General features: G+C 38.0%; 1 protein-coding gene across 2 annotated transcripts in view; it reads left to right on the top strand.

Moving 5' to 3' along the window:
- The window catches only part of TMEFF1 (transmembrane protein with EGF like and two follistatin like domains 1), an 80,676-nt gene that overhangs the window by 40,934 nt on the left and 13,836 nt on the right, over positions 1-25,906 (top strand). For both annotated transcript variants that reach the window (XM_023629760.2, XM_023629761.2), the window contains exons 6-7: positions 13,861-14,009; positions 15,810-15,875. In XM_023629760.2, the coding sequence (XP_023485528.1) occupies positions 13,861-14,009; positions 15,810-15,875 (215 nt within the window). The remainder of the gene's footprint in view (positions 1-13,860; positions 14,010-15,809; positions 15,876-25,906) is intronic.

Genomic DNA, 25,906 nt, shown 5'->3' on the forward strand with positions numbered 1-25,906 from the left:
TGTCTACGTGTTTAAATTCCACATATGGGTGGAGTCATATAGAAATTGTCCTTTTCTATGTGGCTTATTTCACTTAACATAATACCCTCAAGGTCCATCCATGTTGTTGTGAATGGGACGATTTTATCCACTTTTATGGCTGAGTAGTATTCCATTGTATATGTATACCATATCTTCTTTATCCAGTCATCAGTTGATTGGCATTTAGGTTGCTTCCATGTCTTGGCTATTGTAAATAATGCTGCACTGAACATAGGGGTGCATGGGTCTTTTGGAATGGCTGATTTCATGTTCTTTGGATAGACACCCAGTAGTGGAATGGCTTGGTCATATGGTAATTCTGTTTGTAATTTTTTGAGAAATCTCCATACTGTTTTCCATAGTGGCTGCACCAGTTTGCATTCCCACCAGCAGTGTATAGGGGTTCCTTATTCTCCACAACATCTCCAACATTTGTTATTTTTGTTTTGGTTATTTTAGCCATTCTGACCGGGATAAGGTGATATCTTAGTGTAGTTTTGATTTGCATTTTCCTGATGATCAGTGATGATGAGCATCTTTTCATGTGCCTATTTGCCATCCGTCTATCTTCTTTGGAGAAATGTCTTTCATATCCCCTACCCATTTTTTGATTGGGTTGTTTGATTTTTTTGTTGTTGAGTTGTGTGAGTTCTTTATGTATTATGGAGAGTAACCCTTTCTTGGATATATGATTTGCAAATATTAAAAACCTATTTTTTATTAAGAAGATGTAATATAACTTTCTTATTAAAAGATAAAGTTTCAGTTATTAAAAATAAAAGGTCTTAGTTACAAACCAAAGACTCATGTCATGACTTAATTGTTATAAACTCTACTAGAATCAGAGATTGTTAAGGTTGGGTAGGATCTTAAATTTATTTTCTAGTCTAATCCTTTCACTTTACAGATGAGAAATTTGAGGACTAAAGTCAGAGGATTTTATGGATTGGATTCTCCTGGGTTCCAGTACAGCATTTTTGTTAGCATATGCCTTCCTCTATTTGCCTTTTTTATTCATAGAAGGATTGCTGTCTTTTTCCTACTTCAAGGAATGCTGCTTGATGACTTTAAAAAACGCTACCCTCTTCTTCAGCCTGGTCCCGGCTGTGATTTCTTTCTTTCCTTGTGTCTTGGTCAGTCTTAAGTACTAGCTGCTTTTAAATTCTTTGTTTACTCCTTAGCTGCCATCTAGAACACCACATGCTTATTTATTGGTTTTTCTATCAGTGACTTTCAGACTTTTTTGACCACAACTCCACATAAGAAATATGTTTACACTGTGACCCAGCACTCCTGTACATATATTGCATGTGATTATAAATACGTATTAAGTAAAACAAAGGTCTACGAAATAATACCTTTATTAAATGCAGTATACCCTAATATTTTCTATCTTATTTTCTTAAAAAATCCTGGTGGTGACCCATTAAGTTGACTTTATAATTCACTAGTGATTCTGACCTACAGTTTGAAAAATATTGCCCTATAATATAACTATAGTAGATATTATATTTCATGTTATATTTTTAGGTATGGATATTCATTTAAAAAATATTTTATCTTTTCTCATTTTGAAATGTCTTTCCCATTAGAAGAAGTGTTGTATAACCTATCTGGTTTCCAAAGGGCAGCTGAAGTCTTTTTCTCTTGCTTTAAAACTCTTCCTCTTTTTCTCTTAATAGTTAAAAAAAACCCTGGCATTTTGGGGTAGGGGATAAGTGATAACCATGTAAGTTAATTTTCTACTATTAAGGGAAGTGCTCTTTTTTTATTTAGCCATTTAAATGGAAATTGATTTAAATATATTGTCTTCTTAAACAGAGTATACAGAACATATTTGAACATATTCTTAGTGTTACATAGTGTATAGTGTGTTACAGCTTTTGCACATTGTTACATAAATTTTTTCCGCTCTTATGACAGTTCTGTCTGGTGGATAAGGCAAGGAAGTATTATCCTCATTTTATAGGTGAAGCTGGGCTCAGAAAGGGCTGAATAGCTTGCGATTGAGCAGCAGATCCAGAACACAGGTCTTATGACAAGGGATTTCTTCCTGTAACATGTGTAATGGCAATTGTTTCACCCCTACATTTAAGGCTCTATTCTGATTCATGATTTGAGTTAATTTTTCTTCTCCGCTGTCAGGCTCTTAGCTGCTGCTGCTGCTGCTGCTGGGTGCTGTCAGTGTGCCTTGTCAGTGACTTACTGTAGGTGACCCCAACTTTTAATTTGCTTCTCTGCTTACCTGGAAGAGGAAACAATATGCTTGTAGGAACTGTCTCTAATATAAGAGTAAATTCTAAATGTAAAATCAGAGTAAATAGGTTCTTCTGAGTGAAGTGCATGGACTTTTATTTATTGCATGTATGCAAGAATGAAGTACACTGTCTGTCTCCAATGACATTGTGGGCTTTGCATGGGTTCGTGACGGCTGTCTTCATTAACACTTACCTTTTGAATTTATACCTAGAGCTAGGTAGTTGAGGTTCCAAGAAATTTGACTCCCACATAGGTGACGTTTCAATATTTCATAGTGACCTTCTAAAGTACAGTGGACAGACTTTCTGCTTCGTCTTAAGACCTGGAAATAGTACCTGCTTTACAGGAACTTATATTTCTTAAACCATATTCTTAGCAACCACACCCCGTTTTCTTCTAAACAGTATTTCTAGTATGTTCAAGGCTGAAGTTATTGTTACGAGATAGCCATCAGCTGTTTGTCTGGAGAGTGGGGCCAAATAATCGTAGAACTCCTTCACATCAGTGCTTTTTAAATACCTGAGCCCAATCCCTGCCCGTGAATGGGGTGAGGAGTCTGTAGAGCCATCAGGCACGAGGTCAGCACAGGTGAGTTATAAGCATCCTCAAATTATGCCTTTGCACTTTGTGTGCGACGCGCTTTGTGGAAACTGTCCTTGCTCTTCTGCCTCTTTGACGTCAGTCTCTTTGGAGATGCTGTTTCCATTTTCTTCCCTGAGTGATGTGAGATCTCGGAGTTGCTCAGAGAATCGTGTAGGTGTGTAGTATGACAGACAACGTTGATAAGCAGTAACCCACCTGCTGGACATCTTTGTCATTTGTGGCACCGTTTTCTGTTTTGACGCCGATTGCTGGCCAGCGTCACCCTCTGATGAGTCTCTCCCTCAGAACGTGCAGTGAAATCTTTCTCCTTGTTTTTGAGAGAGTAATGTTGTACACCTCTGTCCTCCGTTATGTCCTCCTTTCTGGAAGCTGCATATAGTTTTTGAAAGAAGAACCGAAGAAGTACTTTCCTACCATTATCTGTTCTTGTTTCCTCGTAATCAGAGATGACAGTAATTTTTGCCATTTAACATTGCCTTCCTCTGGATATGTAGAATACTAGATTTTTGAAACTATTTAGGTTTGTTAAATTCCTACTGTGACCCCTTAGATTATCATGGAAAAATAATTGTATGCTGTCCTTTTTCTTCTGTTAACAGGAAATAAACACTATTAAAACATTATTTTATATGAATAAATATATAACAATGTTATATAGTAAATAATAAAGAATGTTGCTAAAGAATGTTAGCAATGACAGGCTCCTTTGGCTATAAATACCTTCCAGTAGATCTCCACAGCTGCCAGGAAAGGTTTCCTTTGAAAAGTTTGTTTAAAATGCGAAACTCTGTATCCTCATGACCTCGGGCAGCTTTCTGAATGCTGTGTTACCCTTTGCTGCTTTGCCTCTGTTGTGCTCTCTGCCTGGAGCCCCGTCCCTGTCTGTCTGCTGGTTTAGCTCTCCTACTCTTCTTCTAGGCTTAGATGAAGTGTGAGTTAGGCGGGAAGTCAGCAGCTCTTCCTGGAAGCCTCCCTCCGTATCTTCCACAGTCCTGTGAGTTGGGTGACCTTATTCTGTGTTTCTCTGTGGTCTTGAGCACAGCAGCCTCTGCATAGCCCTTATTATCCTGTTGGGATCACTCGCACATGGTGGGCTCCCTGAGGAAGGGACTTGGTCTTGCTGATTTCTATGTTGGGTGAATTCGCCATAGGCTGAGTATCTTAGAGTCCCTCTACAGGTCTCTGTTGAACTCTGGCACTTCACACTAGGGCTTTATTATTCACTTGGGACTGCACACAGTGTCGTCTTGAGGATTTAATTTGTGTGAAAAAGACTAGAATTGTGCAGCACTTGTTGCAGGCTTCCTTGGGTGTTCGTTAAATCTAAATAACTTCACATAAATTAGTTTAAGCCAGTGTTTTCCTGAGTGCAAAATAAACTTACTGTATCATGAAGGAATGACACTTTCTGTGTAGAATAAGGAGAAAAGAAGGGAAAGGGTAGATATTTTTCAAAAATAATAATAATAATACCTTTCAGATGTACATAGTATTTGATGATTTCAAAGGACTTTTTACAAAAGCTTATTTGATTCTGTCACCCATGTTATGAGATATTATCCCTATTTTAAAGACTCAGAGTTGCAATTTGCCAAAATCATACAGCTAAATCATAGAAGTCATTGAATTTATTCACTTATTTATTTATGTATGTATGCATTCCTGCCTTTGAAATTCTCAGTATTAGAAATTCAAAAGCTTTAAGGCTTTACAGTAAAAGGTCTGTTTCCCAACCCTGTTCCCTAGCCACCCAGCCGTCTTCACTAGAGGCAGTCACTGTGATGTTTCTTATTTAATCTCCCAGAGATATTTTATGCATGTTCAAGCAAATATATTCTCTTTCCTTTTTTAAAACTAATGGCAGCACACTCTGCATACTGTTTTATGCTTATTTTAAAACTCTTACTGTAAAATGTACATTACATACAAAAGTGTTTAAAACATACACATGCAACTTAAAGAATACTATACCTATGTACCTAACTCCTAGCATACAAAATAGAATATTGCCGTATTACCAGTACTGAGAATTAACCCAGCCAGGCAGGAAAGGGCAAGAGTGCCACTATTAGATGAAGGCACAATGGATAGTCTCTGGGTCAGAGTCTGGCTTTTGGCTTCCCAGAGAGTTTACAATATTCTCTTCTGCGGGAAGTCATTGGGCAAGCCCATGAGTGAGTCATGGGGAACACAGGGCTCACTACAGTTGAGACATCTAGCAGGATTCTAGTGTCACTAGATATGGATGACTGGCAGAAATGTTGTCAAGAGAGTGGATCTATTTCTAATCTCACCGTAGCTGACCTCCAGCTCTTAGGAGTATTGTCAATTAAGCGTGTGTGGTCCTTTGGTTCATACAGTAAGATATGGAGGGGAGAGCAGGAACTTCATCATCATGTGGTCAAGGTAAGCCCTGTACTGATCAGAATCTGGACCAGGCTCACCTGGCATTCTCTTCCTCTGACTGAAGAGGGCACTGTGGCAGTAGGCATCTTGGTAATGGCAGCCAGCAACACGACTGTCTACAGAGTGAAACTATTTCAGTATGGCCTGATTGCCCTTTGAATCTTGTAGACAGCTGTTTTCCCAGGATCTTCCTTGAACGATGTGTCTTTTCCAACAACAATAAATTCTCCAATTTTCCTGCACCAGCTGGGTGTCCTACCATTCACTTCAGTTCTGACACTGTCTACTTGGAATTAGCATAGACTCCACAGGTTAAGGGCTCAGACCCACAAAACTGCTCTCACTTTAGACCCCAGCTGCAAATGAGATCCCCTGCACTTCTGTCCAGCATGCTCCTAATTTGGAGGTTCCCATGACCTCCCCTCTGGTTCAGTGATTTGCTAAAATGACTCACAGAACTCAGGAAAGTGCTATGAGTCATCTCATTAGCCTACAGTAGACTCTTTTATCACTCAGACAGTTCCAGGGGTTTTAGGGACTCTGTGCCAGGAATGGGGACAAAGACCAAATACAGTCATGTGTCACTTAATGATGAGGATGCTTCGGAAGGCATTGTCATCGTTATTGTCGTGTGAACATCACAGAGTGTACTTACGTAAATTTAGATGGTATAGCCTACTACACAGCTAGGCCATTTGGTATTTTTTTTTTTTTTAAAGATTGGTGCCTGAGGTAACAACTGTTGCCAATCTTCTCTTTTTTTTTTTCTTCTCCCCAAACTCCCCAGTACATTGTTATATATTCTTGTTGTGAGCACCTCTGGTTGTGCTATGTGGGACGCTGCCTGAGCGTGGTCTGACGAGCGGTGCCATGTCCATGCCCAGGATCCGAACTGGCAAAACCCTGGGCCAACGAAGCGGAGCATGCGAACTTCACCACTCTGCAGGGGCCAGCCCCTGGTACTGGTTTTATGGGACCACCATCATATATGTGGTCTATTGTTGAGCAAAACATCATTATGTGGCACATGACTGTATATTTTTTGTTGTACCTCACATATCATCCTAGAAATTGCTTTACCTCTCTCCTATAGAGGATACTGTTTCTTATATTTCTTGCCTTTAACTCTTTGGTTTTACTCTCTCATTAGTGTATCTTTCAGTAGCTTCTTGAGAAAGGGTGCAAGATGTAAAAAACTTTTGAGACCTTATATTTGAAAGTGTTTTTATCCTACATCTAATACTTGATTTGTAACTTGGCAAGTGCATCTCCCTCAGAATTGTGAAAGCATTTCTCTGTTGTCTCTCAGCTTCCAGTGCTGGGAAAGTCTGAAGCCTTTCTGGTTCCTGACCTGTTGTGTGTGAATTGTTTTCTCTCTCTTGAAGCACGTGAATCTTCTTTTGGTCCCTAGTGCAATGAAATTTCACAGTGTTATGCCCTCTCATAGAAACTTAGTGACTTCTGATTTGAGAAATTTCCTTCAATTAGCTTTTTGATGGTTTCTTGTCTTTCTTTTCTATTTCTGGTACTTCTATTATTTGGATGTTAGACATCTTGGACCAGTCCTTTAATTTTCTTTCCTATTTTCTATTTTTAAAAAATTTTTGCTGTACTTTCTGAGAGATTTCTCCAAATTTATCTTCCAGTCCTTTTTTGAATTTCTCATTTCTGCTGTAACTTTTAATTTCTAAGAACTCATTTTCCCCCCATACTACTCCTTTTTTTATAGCATCCTGTTGTTTTATGATTGCAGTATCTTTTTTTTTTTTTTGAGGAAGATTAGCCCTGAGCTAACTGTTGCCAATCCTTCTCTTTTTGCTGAGGAAGACTGGCCCTGAGTTAACATCCCTGCCCATCTTCCTCCACTTTATATGTGGGATGCCTACCACAGCATGGCTTGCCAAGCGGTGCCATGTCCACACCCGGGATCCGAACCAGTGAACCCCGGGCCGCAGAAGCAGAACGTGTGCACTTAACCGCTGCAGCCCTGGCCTGGCCCCTGATTGCAGTATCTTTTTGTGCCTGTGCATTATTGATATTCTAACTGCTGTAAGGATGAGATTTTCTTCTATTCTTTTATTTAATGAGTTGTAATCTGTCATTTAAAAAAATTTTTTTAAGGTTAAATGGCCTTATAAAATGAATTAGGGAGTGTTCTTTTTGTTCTCTGGATGACTTTGTATAAAAATAGAATTATTTATTGAATGATTAGAATTAATACGTTCATGAATTTTCTTTTTAAAAAACACCTTGGTCCGATCCTTTCTTTGAGGGCCTTTTTTTTAAACAGCTGATTTAATTTCTTTAATGATTGTAGTACTATTCAGCTGCTATTTCTTTTTTGGTCAAATTTGATAGTTGATTTTTTTTAAATTATTCATTTCCCCTGAGTTTTCAAACTTGCTGGCGTAAAGTTGTTTATAATAACCTTTTATTATCTTTTAAACCATAATCCTAATTGAATCTATAGTCTTTTTTTATTCCTGGTATTATTTTTTTCTCTCTCATTCTTTTTTTCTCTTTCTCTGTTCATCTTGCTTATTGAGTTGAAAGTCTTTTCAAGGGACCAATTTAATCTTTATTGATCTTCTTCATTGTGACTTTGTTTTCTATTTTGTCTGAGGTATATCTCCATATGTATGTATCTGTCTCTGTGTATCTATGTACCTATATCTCTGTATCTATATATCTATTCTATAAATTGCTATCTCTATTTCTGTATCTCTCTGTCTTTATCTCTGTATCTCTATCTCTATTTCTATCTCTATATATCTATATGAATCTATATATCTCTATCTGTGTCTCTATCTCTATCTGTATCTCTCTCTATATATGTCCATCTCTATGTATATCTGTATCTGTATCTATATCTATATCATCTCTATATATCTATACCTAAATCCATATCTATATCATCTACATTTTTCCTTTTTTAATTTTCATTGGATTTATTCCATTGTTCTTTTCTAACTTCTTAAATCGACGCTTTGTGATTTAATTTTTGACCATTCTTTTAAGATTTGAGGAAAAACTTGAACTAGCTGGATGTCTGAGGGAAAAGTGCTCCCGGAAGAGGGAAAACCCTGAGGCAGAAGTCTTCCTGGCCTGTTTGAGAGAAAAGTGAGGGCAATTTAGTGAAAAGAGTTTTCATGATGTAAATGTGGAAAATAGCTACTTACTTCCTTTCATTCGTCACTTTCCACCATGAGATACCTATCGTATGTAACAGCCATAATGAGGAGAGAGGGCACCATCCCAGCCACTCATTGGTTTTGTGATACTGGGCTTTTTAACTTCCGTCCTGTTCAGTTTCCCATTCATAGTTTGTTGTCAGGATTAAATGCGGCTAAGTTGAATGTACTAATATCTCCACAGTAGGGGCAGAGTAAATGGTTGTTAAATGTTTTGAATTTGGCATATTTACTGAAGTGACTCCTTTCCACCTTAGTGCACACTCCTGTGCTTGGGCATCCTGCCTTCTGCTACTGTTGCCAGTCTGCGAACACCTGTAATTCACTGAGCTGGACTTTCCTTGAGATGGTAGTTCCGTTTTCTTTCCTCGTGTGTCCTTGAACACAGTACTGATGGTTTGTTCTCAGTGTGCTCCGTCTTACATGCAGCTGGCACCATCCCACGGAGGAGCTCTGACTTCATCCAGCATACACGTGATGCCATTCCGGTCAGGCTGCAGCGCCTGCTGCTGGATCACTTGTTTCTCCCTTCTGGACTGGAGTGGTATCTTGCCTTTGTTGCTGAACCTTGTCTTATTCCTGAAACATTCTGTAATACATTAGCCACCGTTTCTATTTTATTGCCATCCCAATTTTGCCCACTTTTATCCCTTAAAACCCGAGATTGGCAAAGTTTTTCTGTAAGGGGGCCAGATGGTAAATATTTTCTGCTTTGCAGGCCACATATGGTGTCTGTCACATATTCTCCCCCGCCACACCCCTTTAAAAATATAAAAGCTGTTTTTGACTTAAGTTAATATTCTTATGAATTTTTAGGTTTTTTCTTAAATTTTTAGTTTTTTAAACTTTTAAATTGTGAAATAGAGCATATATTCAAAAGTGTATGAAACCTTACACATTTGGTTTGATGTATGAAAATGAAACAAATTGTGAATCCCATTTCCCAAGCCAAGATATAGGATATTCTCAAGACTTCACAGCCCCTCCCCAATTGCATCTTTCTCTGAGCCACTTGCTATACTGCATTTTGTGGGAACAGTTCCTTGCTTTCTTTATAGTTTTACCATGTATGATAAATCTCTTGATAATATATTATTTGGATTTTGCTTGATTTTGAATTTTGTATAAATGGAATCATACTCTGTGTATCCTCTTTTGCTCGTTGTGTTTTTGAGATTTCGTTCATGTTAATGCGCATAGCTGTAGTTCGTTTGGTTCCACTGCTTGTTGGATTCAGTTGTTTGACTATACCACATCCTCTTACAGTCCGTTCTGCTCTTGATGGACGTTTGCATTCTTTTCAGTCTTTTATTCTCATAAATCATGCTGCTGTGAACATTCTTACTCAGGTCTCCTGGTGTACAAGCGTGAGAGATTTTCAAGGGCTTTACTTAGTAGTGAAATTGTTGGGCGTGCGCAAGTCTAGCTTTTCCTGGTAAAGCCTGATTTCCAGAGTGGTTGTCCCAGTAAGCTCTCCCCCAGGCAGAGGATGAGAATTCCCTTTGCTCCTCATCCTTGCCAACACATGCTGTTGTCCTTATTGTCAGTTTTTGCCTATTTAGTGAATGTGATGGTATTTCATTGTGGTTTAAATTTGTATTTTCCTGATTATTGAGCAGGTTGAACACCTTTTCACATATATTGTTCTTATATGCTTCCAAATTATTTTTTTTTCAAATTGGTTTTTATTCTTGTATTCTGGAAACTGGTTATTTGTTGGCTGTATGGGCTATAGTTGTTTTTTTGTTTGTAGCTTGTCTTTTTATGCTTTATGGGACATTATCTCGAAGTTAAATTAATCAGTCTCTTATGTTTGATCTTCTAAGTCTTGTAGTTTTGCTTTTCACATTTAGGTATTTAATTCATTAGGAATTAAGGAAACCTTCAAACATATAGAAAAGGGGGAAAAAAATAAAGTCGACCCATCCCCATATACCCATCACTCAACTTCAATTAGTGTAAAAAGTCTAATTTTGTTTTATCTATTCTTCCCTCCCTGCCTGTTTTGGGGAAGTATTTTAAAGCAAATCCCAGCATCATGTCATTTCACCTGTAAATATTTCAGTTTTACTGATTTGTTATCTGCTTGATATATGAGTTACAGAGAGAGGCATGTTAAAATCTACAATGGCAGATTTGGCTATTTCTCATTGTGGTTTTATAAATTTTTACTTTATAGATTTTAAGGCTATCTTAAAATGCTTAGAATTATTATATCTTCCTGGTGAATAAAATTTTTATTGTTATAAAGGGACCTTCTTCTCATAATCCTTTTTGCCCTAAAGTCTCTTATGTCTGATATTAGATGTAGCCATACCAGGTTTCTTCCATTCCAGGTGTGGTATATTTCTCACTATCCTTTTATTTTCAATTTTGTATTACTAAATTTTTTTCTAATTTTTTTATTAATATGGTAAAATACACATAACATAATTTACCATCTAAACTATGTTTAAGTTTACTGTTCAGTGGTATTAAATACATTCATATCCTTGTGCTACCATCACCACCATCCGTCTCAAAAACTCTTTTTCATCTTATAGAACTGAAACTCTGTACGTATTAAACAAGAACTCCCCATTCTCCTCCCCCCAGCACCTGCAGCTACCTGTATCATTTCATTTTCACATATATCTCATAAGCAGAATATAGCTGGCTTTGGTATTTAGATTTTTTTTCTGTTATCTTATTTTGTACTTTTGTGTGTTTTCCTTTTGTTTTTTCTCCTTTCTTGCCTTATTTCGGATTTTTTTCCTCTATTAGTTTCAGTGCTATGGATGCTCTTTCTTTTAGTGGTAACCTTAGCAATTTTAACATGCATATTCAACTTATCACAGTCTAATGTTCATCAGTATCTCTGTTCTTCTTAGAACACTATAGTTTCAGTCCCTTCCAATGTGTATGCTGTCATTATAATACATTTTAATTTCCTGTCTTAAAAAAATTTAACCATACAGAGTATTGTTGTTGTCTCATATAGTCAGTATTTTGTTAACATTGTCTACACTTTTGTTCTTCATTTGTGTTTGCATCTCCGAGCTTCCTTATAGGATCATTTTCTGCTGCCTTTATAATTTCCTTTACTGACAGTCAGCAGGTGATAAACCTTCTAAGTTTTTACTTCTTCCAAATTACTTTTATTTTGCCTTCATTTATGAGAGAGATTTCTGTGTATATAGAATTCTATTTTATCTCAGCACATTGCAGGTATTATTTCACTGTCTTTTGGCTATAAATAATTTGGCTTCAGTATTGCTTTTGAAGACACTTGTCCCTCTTCTTGCTTCTTTGAAGGTAATCTTTCTCTTCTTTCTGGCTACTTTTAAAATATTTGTTGTTGTTGTTATAACATTCCACTGTGATATCTCAGTGTCTAGATTCCTTTTTAATAATCCTGTTAGGAATTTATTAGGCTTCTTGGATTTTTAGATTAGTATCTTTTCTTAGTTTTAGAAAGTCTGGTGAGAAATTGTTGAGAATATTGCCCTTGCTGTTTAACTCCTCCTGGAACTCCAGTCAGATTATTGTTAGATCTTGTGACTGTCTTCCATGTCTCTTAACCATTTTTTTCATGTGTTCTGTCTCTTTGCCTGTCTGCTCTGGTCTGGGTTGTTTTCTCTGACCTGTCTTCCAGTTCACTAATTTACCTTTAGTTTATCTAATCTGTTAAATCTGCCATTGAATTTTTCATTTCTAATACTACATTCTTTCTTGATTAGAAGTTCTGTTTGGTTCTTTTTCACGTAGGCTTGCTCTGCTCGTGGTGGTGTATTTCTTGTTTGTGGTGGATGTGTGAGTGAGTGTATGTGTGTGATCTGCTTATTTTTCTCAGAACTGTATCTTTGAAAATGTTTGTGGTCTAGGATAACAAAGTTGGGTTTCTCCAGAGGAGGTTGCATTTGCTTCTGTCAGTTGCCCAGGGCCTATTCCAACCCTTGACGCTTAAAATAAATTCTGGGCTTGAGGTTTTTCAGAATACACAAGCAGTATTTTAAGTTGTAATTAGCCGTGCGAGGGCTGGTTTCTGGTTTTGAATTCTCAGGGGAGATGTTTTTCTCCCCTTTCTTCAATGCCATGGCTCAGGGCAGCATCCACCACGCCCCCCCTTAAACAGTCTCTTTAGAATGTGGCAGCTCATTTCTAGTTTACTCTCATGGTGAGGGCTGTAGCTTTTTGAGGTACTGGCTTTTCTAGGGTCTCTAGACTCTTCACCTTGGGTAAATCAATATTCTTTGTCGCCTGTTCCCAGAGGCCTGCAAAGCCAAAAAAGTTGATAATTGAATTTACCCACCTTCAGGGTGAAAATCAGCTTTAGCAAACTCAATTGACCTTTCTGTTTTCCTTTCTTGATTTAATTTTTGTCCTGCATATTCCTTGCTTTCTAGCCAACTTATGAATGCACTTAAGAAAATGTTTGAAAATACTTTATCCCGTATTTTTTGTTTTCAGCAAGAGGATTAGTATAGGTTCTGAGTCCACCATGTTGCTGGAAATAGGAGAGTCTCTGTGTTTTTTATTTTTATGTTTCCAGTTAGATTTTACTTTCTTGAGGAATGACTGTGCCTTGGCCTTCCTTGCTCTTTTCTGTGACACAGTCTCAGTGGACACTCAGTTATACAGGTAGATGTGGAGCTAGAATACACTTTTGAGGGCTTCCATTTTACATGTTTTATACCTATTATGTTTTTTAATCTTCCTAACTATTTGGTGAGGTAGGTAGATTATTACCTCTGTTTTACAGAGGAAGAATTTGGATGTAAATCTGATAATTAGTTGACCTAGGTTTTAGATTCATGACTTTTTTTTTTGAGGAAGATTAGCCCTGAGCTAACATCTACTGCCAATCCTTCTCTTTTTGCTGAGGAAGATTGGCCCTGAGCTAACATCCATGCCCATCTTCCTCTACTTTATATGTAGTATGCCTACCACAGCATGACTTGCCATGTCTGCACCCGGGATCCAAACCGATGAACCCTGGGCCACCGAAGTGGAATGTGTGAACTTAACTGCTGTGCCACCGGGCCAGCCCCTAGATTCATGAGTTTTGACTCAGTAATTCTGTGTCCTTTCCACTATACCATGTTGATTTGTAGTTAATATTGTTGACGTTTGACATCTATTGATTATTGTGTCTAGATATGAAAATTCTAGAGAAACCACTGGATTAATAATATTTGGATGAAATTATCTCTAAATTGTCACCTGAAAGAAATTGTTAGCTAGGTGTTCACTTTGTTTAAGCTTTTATTAGTGACTTTAAACACTGTATTGACTTCTGTTACAGAAAGCAGAAAAAAAGAAAGGATTGCTCTTTTTTGCTATTGCAGCATTGTGAAATACTTTTGTTGTAAAATATAGATAATTTTTTCTTTTCTGACAGGTGTGTATGTAATATAGATTGCAGTGGATACAGTTTTAATCCTGTGTGTGCTTCTGATGGGAGTTCCTATAACAATCCTTGTTTTGTTCGAGAAGCATCTTGTATAAAGCAAGAACAAATTGATATAAGGCATCTTGGTCATTGCACAGGTAAAATCCATTCTACTTATCCAGAGACCCGTCTTTAATATCCTATGTCGACAATCTTTGTACATTTTGATAGTGTTCCAAATTTTTAAAATGAGAAATATTTGATGCTTTGTTGGCTTTTTTATTACTATATATTTTAGAATTTCTTCGTTCTGCTACTAATTTAGATTTTTTTTCATCACAAACCATGCTTCTTGGTTGTTTATTTAGTTACTAAGCTGCTTCTAACATGGACTCCTAGATACATTGTTCTTGAAGATTGTCTCGAATCTGAAATGATTATAGCTGTTTAAGAATTACTAAACTTATTTTAATCATAGTAAAAATATAAGTATTGCCATATATTTCTTCATCTTTTTTTCTAGAGCGTTATGGTTTACTTTGTTTTCACATTTTCCCTGTGGTTTTGCCCCTACGTATATATACTGTTAGGGATTTTGGGGTGAAGTTATAGAATGTAAGGAAAAATAATTACCTTCAGTATAAAATTCTTTTGCCCTTCTTGCTTTTTGCCGTAGTTTAGAAGTCATGACACCAACTAAGAATGAGTTTTTGTTTTCCATCCCTACTAGAACTATCCAGTTACTGCGGGAAGAGGTTCTCAACCGTCTTTCCTGTGTTGCACACATGGGCTAGGATAGTGTAAAGTCTCCTAGTAACACACAAGGGCCAGACACATTCTCCTGGACTAGGATTCTGCGTCTTTCCTGCTCACTAGGTCTAACCACCCTCCCTCCATCCCCTCTCCTTTTTTTGGACTTACTAAAGGGATATGTTTTTATCTGAGCTAAGGGAAAAAAGTCATAAGGCAAAGTTTGGTACTTTATATTGGTAACAAATTATTTGTGAAATACTGTGCAACGGATTGCAGTACCTCTGGTCTAAGCTACCAAAGAACATCCAAGAAGCTCATCAGAGGATTTCTGGGTGGGGTCAGGTATGGGCGTGTAGAGGAAACCATATGCTGTAGGGACCCCTTGTAGGTAGACAGTCCACTTAGCTTTGATTTTGAAGAAGTGGTAGGGTTTGTTTTTCTTTCATGGGGTATTATTTAGAGCTTAGGTTGAAAGAGTCACTTAGAGAAAGACTATCTTTTCTGAGGAACTGGTGCATGGTTGAATGCTACTACATGGGATTTCAAATTCAGAGCAGTTGGTCAAGCTTGAGGGTTTTGTTAATTGAAATTCATGCAGATTTAGAATCTGTGGAGTAGTCGTCCTTAACTTTTATCTTGATCCACCCCATAATATTTCCTTTTGCGCTTAACTATACCTTCTCTTTCCTCCCCCACTATGTATTGGGAAGCCGAAGCTTATGTTTCCCAACAGGTATTTATGGTTCGTCTACAGTCTTCCCAGTCCACATACAATTCACCGGTCAGAGGTCATTTTATAGTAAATTTTGTCTGATCACACAGCTGAGATTCCACATTTAATCTGATGTTTCCAGGGAAACAGTGGTAGGAGAAGGTAAATCTTGAGACCATTATCCCTTGGAGAAAGGATTAATCCTTTCTCTTCAGGGTGTGTGCTGTTTTAGTATGCACAGGGAAGCCTTTTTAAGAAGGTGACATTTGTGCTGAAGTCTAAATGAGATTAGACTGTTCATCATGCAAAGTGCATCTATATCTGCGATGCCTTGACGCCTGAGATAGAAATAGCACAATCGATCAAGAGAATGGTGGGAAATATGAACAGGATGAGTGGCCAGAGAGTTGTGAAGCTTTGGACTATTTGGGAGTTTCATAGTGTGACTTAAACATCAAGTGTATCTTGATTTGAAAACTGTTTTCTCTTATAGACACAGATGACGCTAGTTTGTTGGGAAAGAAAGATGATGGACTACAATATCGACCAGATGTGAAAGGTACTGAATCATGATTTTTCCAAATTTTGGCCAACTACTGAAATATGGTAACTAGCTGTCTTAGTTCTATTTCCATTATAACGACCCTTCCAGCTTTGCTCTCTGTAGTAATGTACATCAGTTTTTAGACTACTCTCACATAGGCTTTCTTTAAATTGAAATTTTTATTGAGATAATTGTAGATTCACATGCAATTGTAAGAAATTATACAGAAAGATCCCTCATATTTGCTCTTTAAATCCTCTTCTCCAGAATCTACTGTTAACTCTTGCCCTCTGTGCACAGGTCTTTGAACCTCGTTCCCTCTGCCTGAAACTCTTCTTTCCCTAATATTCATCCTTTCAATCTCAGTTTAGAAGTTATTTGCTTTTGGGAAGTATTCCTTGACCCTTAAGTCTAGATTAGGAGCCTCTCTTGTGTACCTCACTATCCCATAACCTACTCTAATTGTAATTGTCTTTTTTCTCATCTGTGTCCCCCCTTCTTTAGGCTCTGAGTTCTGTGAGGACAGGAGGCTATAGCTGTGATGTTCACTTTTGTATTCCTAACACTTAGCAGGCTGTCTGGCACGTATGTAGGTGCTCCATACTTGTCAAAAGAATGGATGCAGATCAAAGAAGCTGTAGGGTTTATTTGTATAGGGTCTTATTTGTAGTAAAGGCCAGAGCAGAGATTGGATTCCAGGTCCCTTGACCTCAAGTCCAGTGCTCTTTCACTTCTCGTTTTCATATCCATTATTTCATTACTCTGAGGGGTAAAGATCAGTGGGAACATTGAGGCTCAATGAGGTTATATCTAGTGAACCAGAGCAGGTCTAGATCTTGGGACTCCTACACCAGGACTTCTATATAATTCCTCTTTCACACAGACATCTTCTGCCCATTTGTTTGGTTATACTAATGGACAATTTTGTTTTAGATGTGTGATCTACCTATTATGCCTAATTTCTAAAAAATATGTTAAAATGAGAATAATAATGGTACCTATCTCATAGGGTTTCGTAAAAATTAAATGAGATACACGTCAAATGCTTAGAGCAGTATCTGACATACTCATATGTTTTCAATAAATCGTAGCTATATTATCAGTGAATAATTTGTTACTTCCTTCACTTGAATCATGTCAAACCTGAATCGGTTATATCCATTAGCCCCTGAAATATTAGTTTTCTATGTTGATTAAAGTGCTGTATTTCAAATAGAAAATCTCCTGTATTCCCATAGGAAACATAATAGATCAGCCCCAGTTTTATTCTCTGTACTGACAGTACATGACCAAGATAGGAAGGATGTTTTTCAGTAGATATAAGCTCATACTTAAGGCAATTTGGGGAATTGTGTATGCCCAAAATACTTGACTGCCTTTGATAAAATCACAGGGATAATTTAATACTTAGACCACTTTTGAGATACTGAAAATTCTTTACACATAAGAATTGATCTATAACTCAAATTATCATAATCAGTAAATATAATTTATTATGTGCCTACTTTGTACTAGTTATTTTACCAGACACTGTTGGTGGATAGAAAGATATCTAATATGTGGCATCCATCTTGAAAGAGCCTGTGATTAATAAGAATTAAATATAACCTATTTCTAACAAAGTAGAAATTGGTTATTGTCATAAATGTAGTGTGGTGAAAAAGTGCAACAGAAATTCAGAAAAGAAGAGATTACTGTTTGGTGGGAGATAGTGAGGATCTGAGAAACTTCATGGAAGACATGGAATTTGAGCTGAACCATGAAGAACAGTTAAGATTTGAACAGAGGTCAAAAGGATATTTAAGGATGGAAGAGCATGAGCAGAGGTGTGGATGCCAACGTTACAATGAAATGTATTGGAGAACAGTAAGGGGCCCTTTTTTGGCTGGAGAGTAGGGGGCTTAAGAGGTAGACCTGCAAGGCAAGACTAGAAAGATAGATTGGGGCCAGATTGTGTAGTGTCTTGATTGCTATGTTATCCTAGGAAATTTAAACTTTATTTGTAGGAAGGAGGGGGTTATTAGTATATCTGAAAAAGGCAAGGCTGCATAGTTAACCAGTTGAATGAATGATACCTGGCAGGAACATTGTGCTTATTATGTACAGTGGATGATGGGAGGCAGGGAGATCAGTTAGGGAGACTCAAAAGGAATAGACTTCTTTTGGATATGAGGGGTAGAGTTTAAGCTCAGATGATTTGGGTGATGACTCTGTTTATAGAACTAAGAATGTTGGGAGGGAGGGGAAGGGTGTTTGGGGTAAGGTAAGGGAAGAGGTGGTGGTGGAGGTGATTAACTTTATTTTGGAGTTTGTGTTGCTTGTTTGGAAGTCATCCAGATGACTTTGTTTAGTATAAATTTGCGAACCAGTCCTGGGATATAGAAGTGATAACTGAAGTCATGAGAATGAGTGAGAGACATTATAGAGCTATATTGTCTAGGATGGTGCTGCTGGCCACATGTGGCTATTTAAATTTAAATTAATTAAAATGAAATAAAATTAAAGGTTTTGTTTGTCAGTCATGTTGGCCCTATTTCAAGTGTTCACTAGCTACGTGTGACCAGTGGCGTATTGGACAGCACAGATATAGAACATATCCAGAGTTTCAGAAAGTTCTGTTGTACAGCACTGTTATTTAGAACGGAAAGGAGGCCCAACTTAGGATGAAGCAAAAAGAGGATCCAGAGGAAAAAGCCAAGAAGAGTACAGTGGCACAGAAACCAAAAGGGAAAGGTTGGCTGGTAGTTTAAAACACTGCATAAAGGTATTGGAGGACAAGCATTGAATTTGAAGACAAGGGGATCATTGGTAATCTTGGACCACAGGGTTTCTGTAGAGTTATGAAGGTGAAATCCAAATTGTGAAGGAGTTAAATATTCTGATAGTGAGGAATAGAGGTCAAAAGGTAACTCTATTTTCTGTTTTTATCTCATTTGCTTTTATTTTTATGTTCTCGCAAGCATTTATAGGAGGCCCTTTGCAAATAGTTGTGTCCCTAGTACACAGAAAAGACTAGGTTGGTAGGCAGAGAGCTCGGAATAGAGGCTACAAAGTGAAAAGCGGGAACGCAGCATCAGCAAGAAGCTAGAATGGTTGGAAGATGGTGCTCAGTAAGAAGATCTTTTAAAGTTGGACTCTTGGAGAAGAGTGTTCATGAAGTGGAGCATTTGAATGTCCAGCACACTGTATTAGTGGCTGAAATAGTGCTTTTCTTGGGCTGTGGAAAACCTGTGGTAATAGTGAAGCTGCAGTGTCAGAAGCTTTGTTGTCGATGTTAAAGTCATAAAGGAATGATGGTTGAGCATGAGGTGTGTGGGAGATGGGTATGTCACATCTTGAAAACTTGATTATAGAAAATTTCAAACATATAAATAGAATAGTGTAATGAACTCTCATGTGCTCAATACTCACCTTCAGCTTCTCAGCATTTTGTCATTCTTGCCTTGTCTGTATACCTCCACCCACTTGATTACCATTATTCTTATTTTACAGATTTTTTTGAGGTACAATTTATATGCATTGAAATGCACAAATGTTAGCTATTAGTTTTGACAAATGGATACACCCCATATACACTATACCTTATCACAATCTAGAACATTTCCGTCTACCCAGGAAGTTCCTTTGTGGCGTATGACATTTTAATGTGGCCATTTTTATCCAAAGATATTTTCATACAGCCTAAAATCTAACCGTGACACCTTTTTATTATCAAGACATTCGCGCTTCGTTCCTGAGCTTCACCTCACCCCATCCTTGACCTCATTCTCTCTGTGGTCTCTACTCCTGCTGACCAGGCCTTCCAGAGATACCGAGATGTTGGTATTGTTGTTTCCATTACTTGGTGACTGTTGTGTGTATATTTTAATACAGCTCTTTTGATATGCCCTTTTTAAAATGGTCTTGATAAATTTGCTTCATCAAAAGATAAGACTGTGAGCCAGGTGCTAAAATCATTGCAGGGAGTCTGAGAGTGTGTGTTGTGGAGTGTGGTAGAGTCATGCCGAGGATGGTTAGGAGGCCGTGTAGGTGGATGGCACAGGCCCCTAAGAGAGGAGGGTTGTTGGGAGACGAGAGTAGAATGCTGATCTGGAGGTGACAGTGGTAAGCACAGCAGGGGAAGGTGAAAAGAAAGGGCATGTAGGAAGTAATGGGGTCTTGGTACATCAGGGAGATGAAGGAGTACTTTCTCAGGGAATAGCTGAGGAGGTGGGTGAGTTTGTTCACATTTGAAAAGGTGTTTCACTGGGCAGAGTGGAGCAGTTAGGAAGGGAGGGGTTGGTGTGAACAGTGGGGTTTAGAAATGAGAGAGTGGGCAGTGTCGGAGTGTACACAGGTGTTTATAGCTAGGTAGGTAGTTCTTTGATGGGGTCCCAGGAGACTGGGGTTAGGGAAGGGTGCATGGAGGGATATGTTAGTGATAAAGCGTGAGGTACAGGGTGGTATAGGGGGTTTGTAGAAATAATGAGCCGTGGAGTTACTGATGTGGTATTGATGTAGTTGTGGCCTCAGCAGTTGAATTTCTTGATTGTTAATAGCGTCTCCTCATGCTTTATTTCAGTTGTACATTGATGGGGCAGGACAGATAGCCAGTGGAACATGCCTTTGCAGACAAGCCATCTGGCGCTGGGTTTTCTTATAACGTCATCACTTAGAACATACTCTCCTTTGTATCTGAAAACACTGCCGCTGGTGGTGGACTTGTTTCTGAATGCTTCTGTTAGGGGAAGGAGCCACTGGGTGACCAAGTACCCTCTTTATACTGAACACACACAAACATTGTTCAGAGACTAGCATTGCAGCTGTTGTTCCTGGAGCCTGTCACCACTTGCCTGAGGGCATTGTTTAGACAGGACTGTGGTTACTGAAACGGTGCTTTATTGCATCTTGAAAGGCTTTTTATCTTTCCTTTTTGAAGTTATCTAATTTACTTGGCCCAGAGAGCGGGTGCTTGGACATTCCGTTTTTGTCCATTCCCTGCACATCTCCCAGGTAGCTTGGTGACATGGTAATGTGACAGTTAAGAGCTTGTGCCCTGGAGTCAGGCTTGGTCTACACATAAAGGCTATGTGACCTGATTTCTCTGAGCCTCAATGATCACATCTATAAAGTAGGGGCAGTAATATCTACTGCCTGGGATTACTCTGAATATTAAACGCTTTATCACTGAATTCATTATCGATGCTATTATGGTGATTGTGAGTACTTTGTTTTCTAGCTTCATTGTTGGTAGCCTGGGTATGCTCAGAGGTCTGCCTGTCAACAACATGTATGATATGATTTATGAGTACGGTCAGTAGGATATTCATCCATTGAACAGTGACTAATCAAGCGCCCTCCTATGTGCCAGGTGCTTTCACATATTTGTGTTGTTATTGTATCCTTATCACAACCATATTTCCTCACTTTGCAGATGAAGAAGCTTAAACAGTGAGATTTTGTGACTCATGTAGAATGGCAGAGAAGAACTAGAATTCAGACTCTCGGACCCTAAACCCTAGTACTCTTTCTTTTGTATCGCACTTATCGCACATTTTGTATCCAGAATTCTGTTCTACCCCCTTGCTTGCTTTCTTAATTTCCTTCAGAATGTTTACTCTCAGCTCTCACCTTGGCGAGAGCTTGTTCTTCAGCCTCGATCTGTCTTTAAGCACTAGTTTCATGTATTCAGTTGCCTAGTGGGTCTTTGCATTTATGTTTTCTTTGTACTGCTATTGTCTGAAACTCCATGGTGCCTGGAACATAGCAGATGCTTAATAAATACTTCCTGGATGACTGGAGGTCTAAATTTGAACTCGGCTTACTACATTCTCTCTAGTGGACCTCCTGTGATTAAGCTCACATTTAGGGGTTTTTTTTCCTAATTTTTTTTATTGTGGTGAAATATACATAACAATTTACCGTCTTAACCATTTTTAAGTCTACAGCTCAGTGGTATTAAATGCATTCATGATGTTTTGCAGCCCTCACCACCATCCATCTCTAGAAGGGTTTCATCTTGTAAAACTTGGGGGACTGTACCCATTAAACACTAACTCCTTACTCCCCCCTCCCCTCAGTCCTGGCGACTACCATCCTACTTTCTGTCTCTAAGATTTTGACAACTCTAAGTACCTCATATAAGTGGAATCATACAGTGTTTGTCTTTTCGTGACTGGCTTATTTCAATTAACATAATGTCCTCAAGTTTATCCGTGTTGTAGCAAATGTTAGAATCTCCTTTCTTTTTAAAGCTGAATAATATTCCATTGTTTTTGTTTTGTTTATCCATTCATCCATTGATGGACACTTAGGTGGTTTTCGCATTTTAGTTGTTGTAATAATGCTCCTATTAACATGGATCTATAGCTGTCTTTTCAAGATTCTGCTTTCAATTTTTTGGGTATATACCCAGAAGTGGAATTACTAGATCATATGGTAATTTTATTTTTAATTTTTTGAGGGACCACCATACTGTTTTACACAGCACCTGTACCATTGTACATTCTCACCAGTAGTGCGCAAGGGTTCCAATTTCTCCAGATCCTTGCCAACACTTGTTTTTCTCTGTTTTTTGGATGGTAGTCATCCTAATGGGTATGAGGTGCTAACTTGTAGTTTTGATTTGCATGTCCCTAATGATTAGTGATATTGAGCATCTTTTCCTGCCTTTTTGACCATTTGTATATCTTCTTTGGAATAGAGCCATTTTACATAATTCTGTATGAAGAGCATCTTCAATAAAGAGAACAGTTCTGTTCTACTAAGTGCTTAAGTGTATTGGGGTTAGCGTTGGGCACCACTCTTAAAGATGGTTGTTGCAAACTATCTAAAGGATAGGCCGGGGGAAGTTTGACCTTAAGAAAAAAAATTGGTGAGCAGTGGGTTAGAGGGTGAACAGACTTGGGAAAATGTATACAAAGTTAAAGAAAGATTTCATTCAACATAAGGAAAATTTGATAATATTGGAATTAACTATATTATGTTGAGTTTTTTACCTCTTGAAGTGTTCAAATAGAAACAGGATCTTGGAGTTATACCTAAAGGAGTTCCTTCATAAGACCAAATGGCCTCCAAGGACCCTTCCAGATCTGAGTGTCTGAGCTCATTTACTCTCTAGGCATCTTCAAGCCGTATTTATTGCTTCTGTATCTCTCACATACACTCCTAGTGCTGAGCTCTAGCTTGGCTTTTCGTTGCCACTGTTTGGATTGTGCAGTAACCTCCTGATTGATCATCTGGTCCTCTTGGTTCCCCTGCCCCTTTGTCTTGCATGCTGTATCCAATTAATTTTTTTAATAGCTTTTTGAGAGATAATGTACATACCATTAAGTTCACCTGTTTAAAGTGTACAAGTCAATGTTTTTTTAGTATATTTACAGAGTAGTACAAGCATCACACCCTAATCTAATTGTAGACCATTTTCGTTACCGCCAAAAGAAACTTCACACCCATTAGCAGTCACTCCTCGTTTGCCCTACTTCCAGCCCTAGGCAACCGCTCTCAATTAATTTTTTGTGTAAAACATGGCTCTCATTGTGTTGCTTTCCAACTAGGAGGCCTTCAATGTCTTCCTAGTCTGTATAATTAAGAAAACATTTCTTACCCGGAGTTCAGATTTTTCCATAATCTGATTTCAGTTTCTTTTTCCAACTTCAGCTTAGACCCTTCCCCAGGGTCTAAGCCGAAGTTGATTATAAGCTCCTTAAGGGCAGCAACCATGTAAACTTTTTCTTTATATCTTGTTAGCTTAGCTGAGCATATAGCTATGCACAGAAATAGTCTGTCAGTATAATGGAATGAATAGTGTTGGCATTGAGCAGAATGCAGAATTTAGACTCTGTCAGCCACAAACTTCAAAGTCTTAGTAGACATGTCCATGTTTTATATGGCTTGGCTCTGTGTAGAGCTTGATACCATTCTTTCATTAATTCATTCAATAAACGCTATTGGTGTCATACTTTGTCTATTAATTTCTCAAAACTCTGTTCTTAATTTAGTTAACTTTTTCTTATTGCTGTCCTGTAACTGAATTCTCTGCTAGCTTTCAGCTCTGCATTATTCTGGAAATTTCCTGCTGTTTATAGGATTTTTCTCATGGTAGATTAGTATATTACTACCACCTCTCTAGACCTATACAGTCCTATTGTTACACACATTATAGGACTTTATTATTGTAGGTTGTCACATAACCTCAGTCTCTGTAGTCCCATTATTGTACTCTCATGGTGTATCACAGTATGAAAGTGTCATGTTTGGAGAGTTGTACGGTGATGAGTGCTGTGGGAGACAGTTGCATTCCTTAAGTCCCTTATGGCTTGATTGCGAACGTCAAGAAGCATTTTTAGTTTGAAACCATAGCAAGAAAAGTACTACATTCTAAATGTTAGAATTATAAAGAAATGAATAATACAAATGTCTAGATTCTCAAGGAGCTCACAGTCTCATTGTAGAGACTGATTTTAAAAACTCAAATAGTTATGACATTATCATGAGTATTGTAGTAGAGGAGTGGGTGCTAGGATTAGAGCAGCCCAAAGGAGGGTTGATTTCTTTTGCCGTGGCAAAATTATAGTTTGGGAGCTGGAGGACAGGTAAGCCCTTTGAGGATGGGATATGTCTTAATTATTTTTCTATCCCCAGCACCTAGCATATGGCATATGGAAGGTGATCAATAAATGATAAATGAATAAATCATCTACTTGCTGTCGAGTATGGTAGCTACTAGCCACATATGGCTGTCGAGTACTTGAAATGTGGCTAGTTGGAATTGAGGTGTGCTATGAGGGTGAAGCGCTCACTGGATTTTGAAGAATTATTTAAGAAAAAAGAGTGTAAAATATCACAGTTTTTTATATTGATGATATGTTGAAATGGTATTTGATATATTGGGTCAAATAAAATATATGATTAAAATTAGTTTCCCTATTTTTACTTTTATAAAAATATGGCTACTAGAAAAAAAAACTACGTGTGTGTCTTGTATTATACTTCTCTTGGACAGTGCTGCCCTCATTTTACTCCCTTAGCGAGAAGAAGTGATGTGACCAAGGCCACAAAATAGCAAAAATATCCTTAAAATGGAGGACTTACATGTTGGATTTCTTGCCTTCTTGTTCACTTCTCTTTCTAGGCATAAATTAGTACAACGTCAGTATATAAATTTTGAGGTCAAATGGCATCAGTTTGGTCCTTTAGAGATGACATGATCTCTCTGCTTTGGTTGTCCTATCATTGAGCTTAGTAATCACTAAAATTTTTTTGTTTTATATGTAAATATTGATCTCCAGAAAATCTGCGTTTTTAGTTCTCAGTATTTTCACACTTGATGCCTCTATTCCCACTTCTCTGTTGCTCTTCTCCTTCCCATATACGCATATATACTCACAGCTTCCTATTTTATTCCTTATTTCCATTAAAATTCTTCAAATTTATTGACACCTTTCTCTGTATTTTGTGGGGGATAAGCCTTTGCCATTACCTGATGTGCTATATAGATAGCTGGTTGTTTTAGTGTCTTTTACATACATTAATTTTCTTGCCTAATCCTCTCAAAACTGCATGAAGTGTAGGTCCTATTATGATCCTGATTTTACAATCATGAAATCTCAGGCTTAGAGAGGGTGGTGTGCTCATGGTCACACAGCTGAATAATGCACAGAATCTGCAAGCTGGAACTGTAAAAGAGAAAGGGCAGGAAGCCTTGGAATTTTTCCTACACACAGACAGGCCTTAGACATTGGGGAACTCTGGGTCCATAGAGCTGACGATTAATGTATTAGTGTATATGCCAGAAAAAAAGTACAAAAATCCATTCCAAAATGTCTGGGGATGTGAATGAGTATTGCATATGTAAGTATATGAGAGAGAGAGAGAGAAAGAAATAGGAATAGAGAGAGAATGAATGAATGAACATGGTTGATTTTGAAGACTGGGTCCCCATGTCTTCATCTTTCCTGCACTTTCCTCTCTTCCCATTTCTGACAGTGGAATTACTCACCACACTTCCCCTTTCTTCACTACAACTCAGGTCAGGTCAAAAGTCTGAACAGTTGTTCATCAACATG

Source organism: Equus caballus, chromosome 25, assembly GCF_041296265.1.
Source record: "Equus caballus isolate H_3958 breed thoroughbred chromosome 25, TB-T2T, whole genome shotgun sequence".
Lineage (NCBI taxonomy): Eukaryota > Metazoa > Chordata > Mammalia > Perissodactyla > Equidae > Equus > Equus caballus.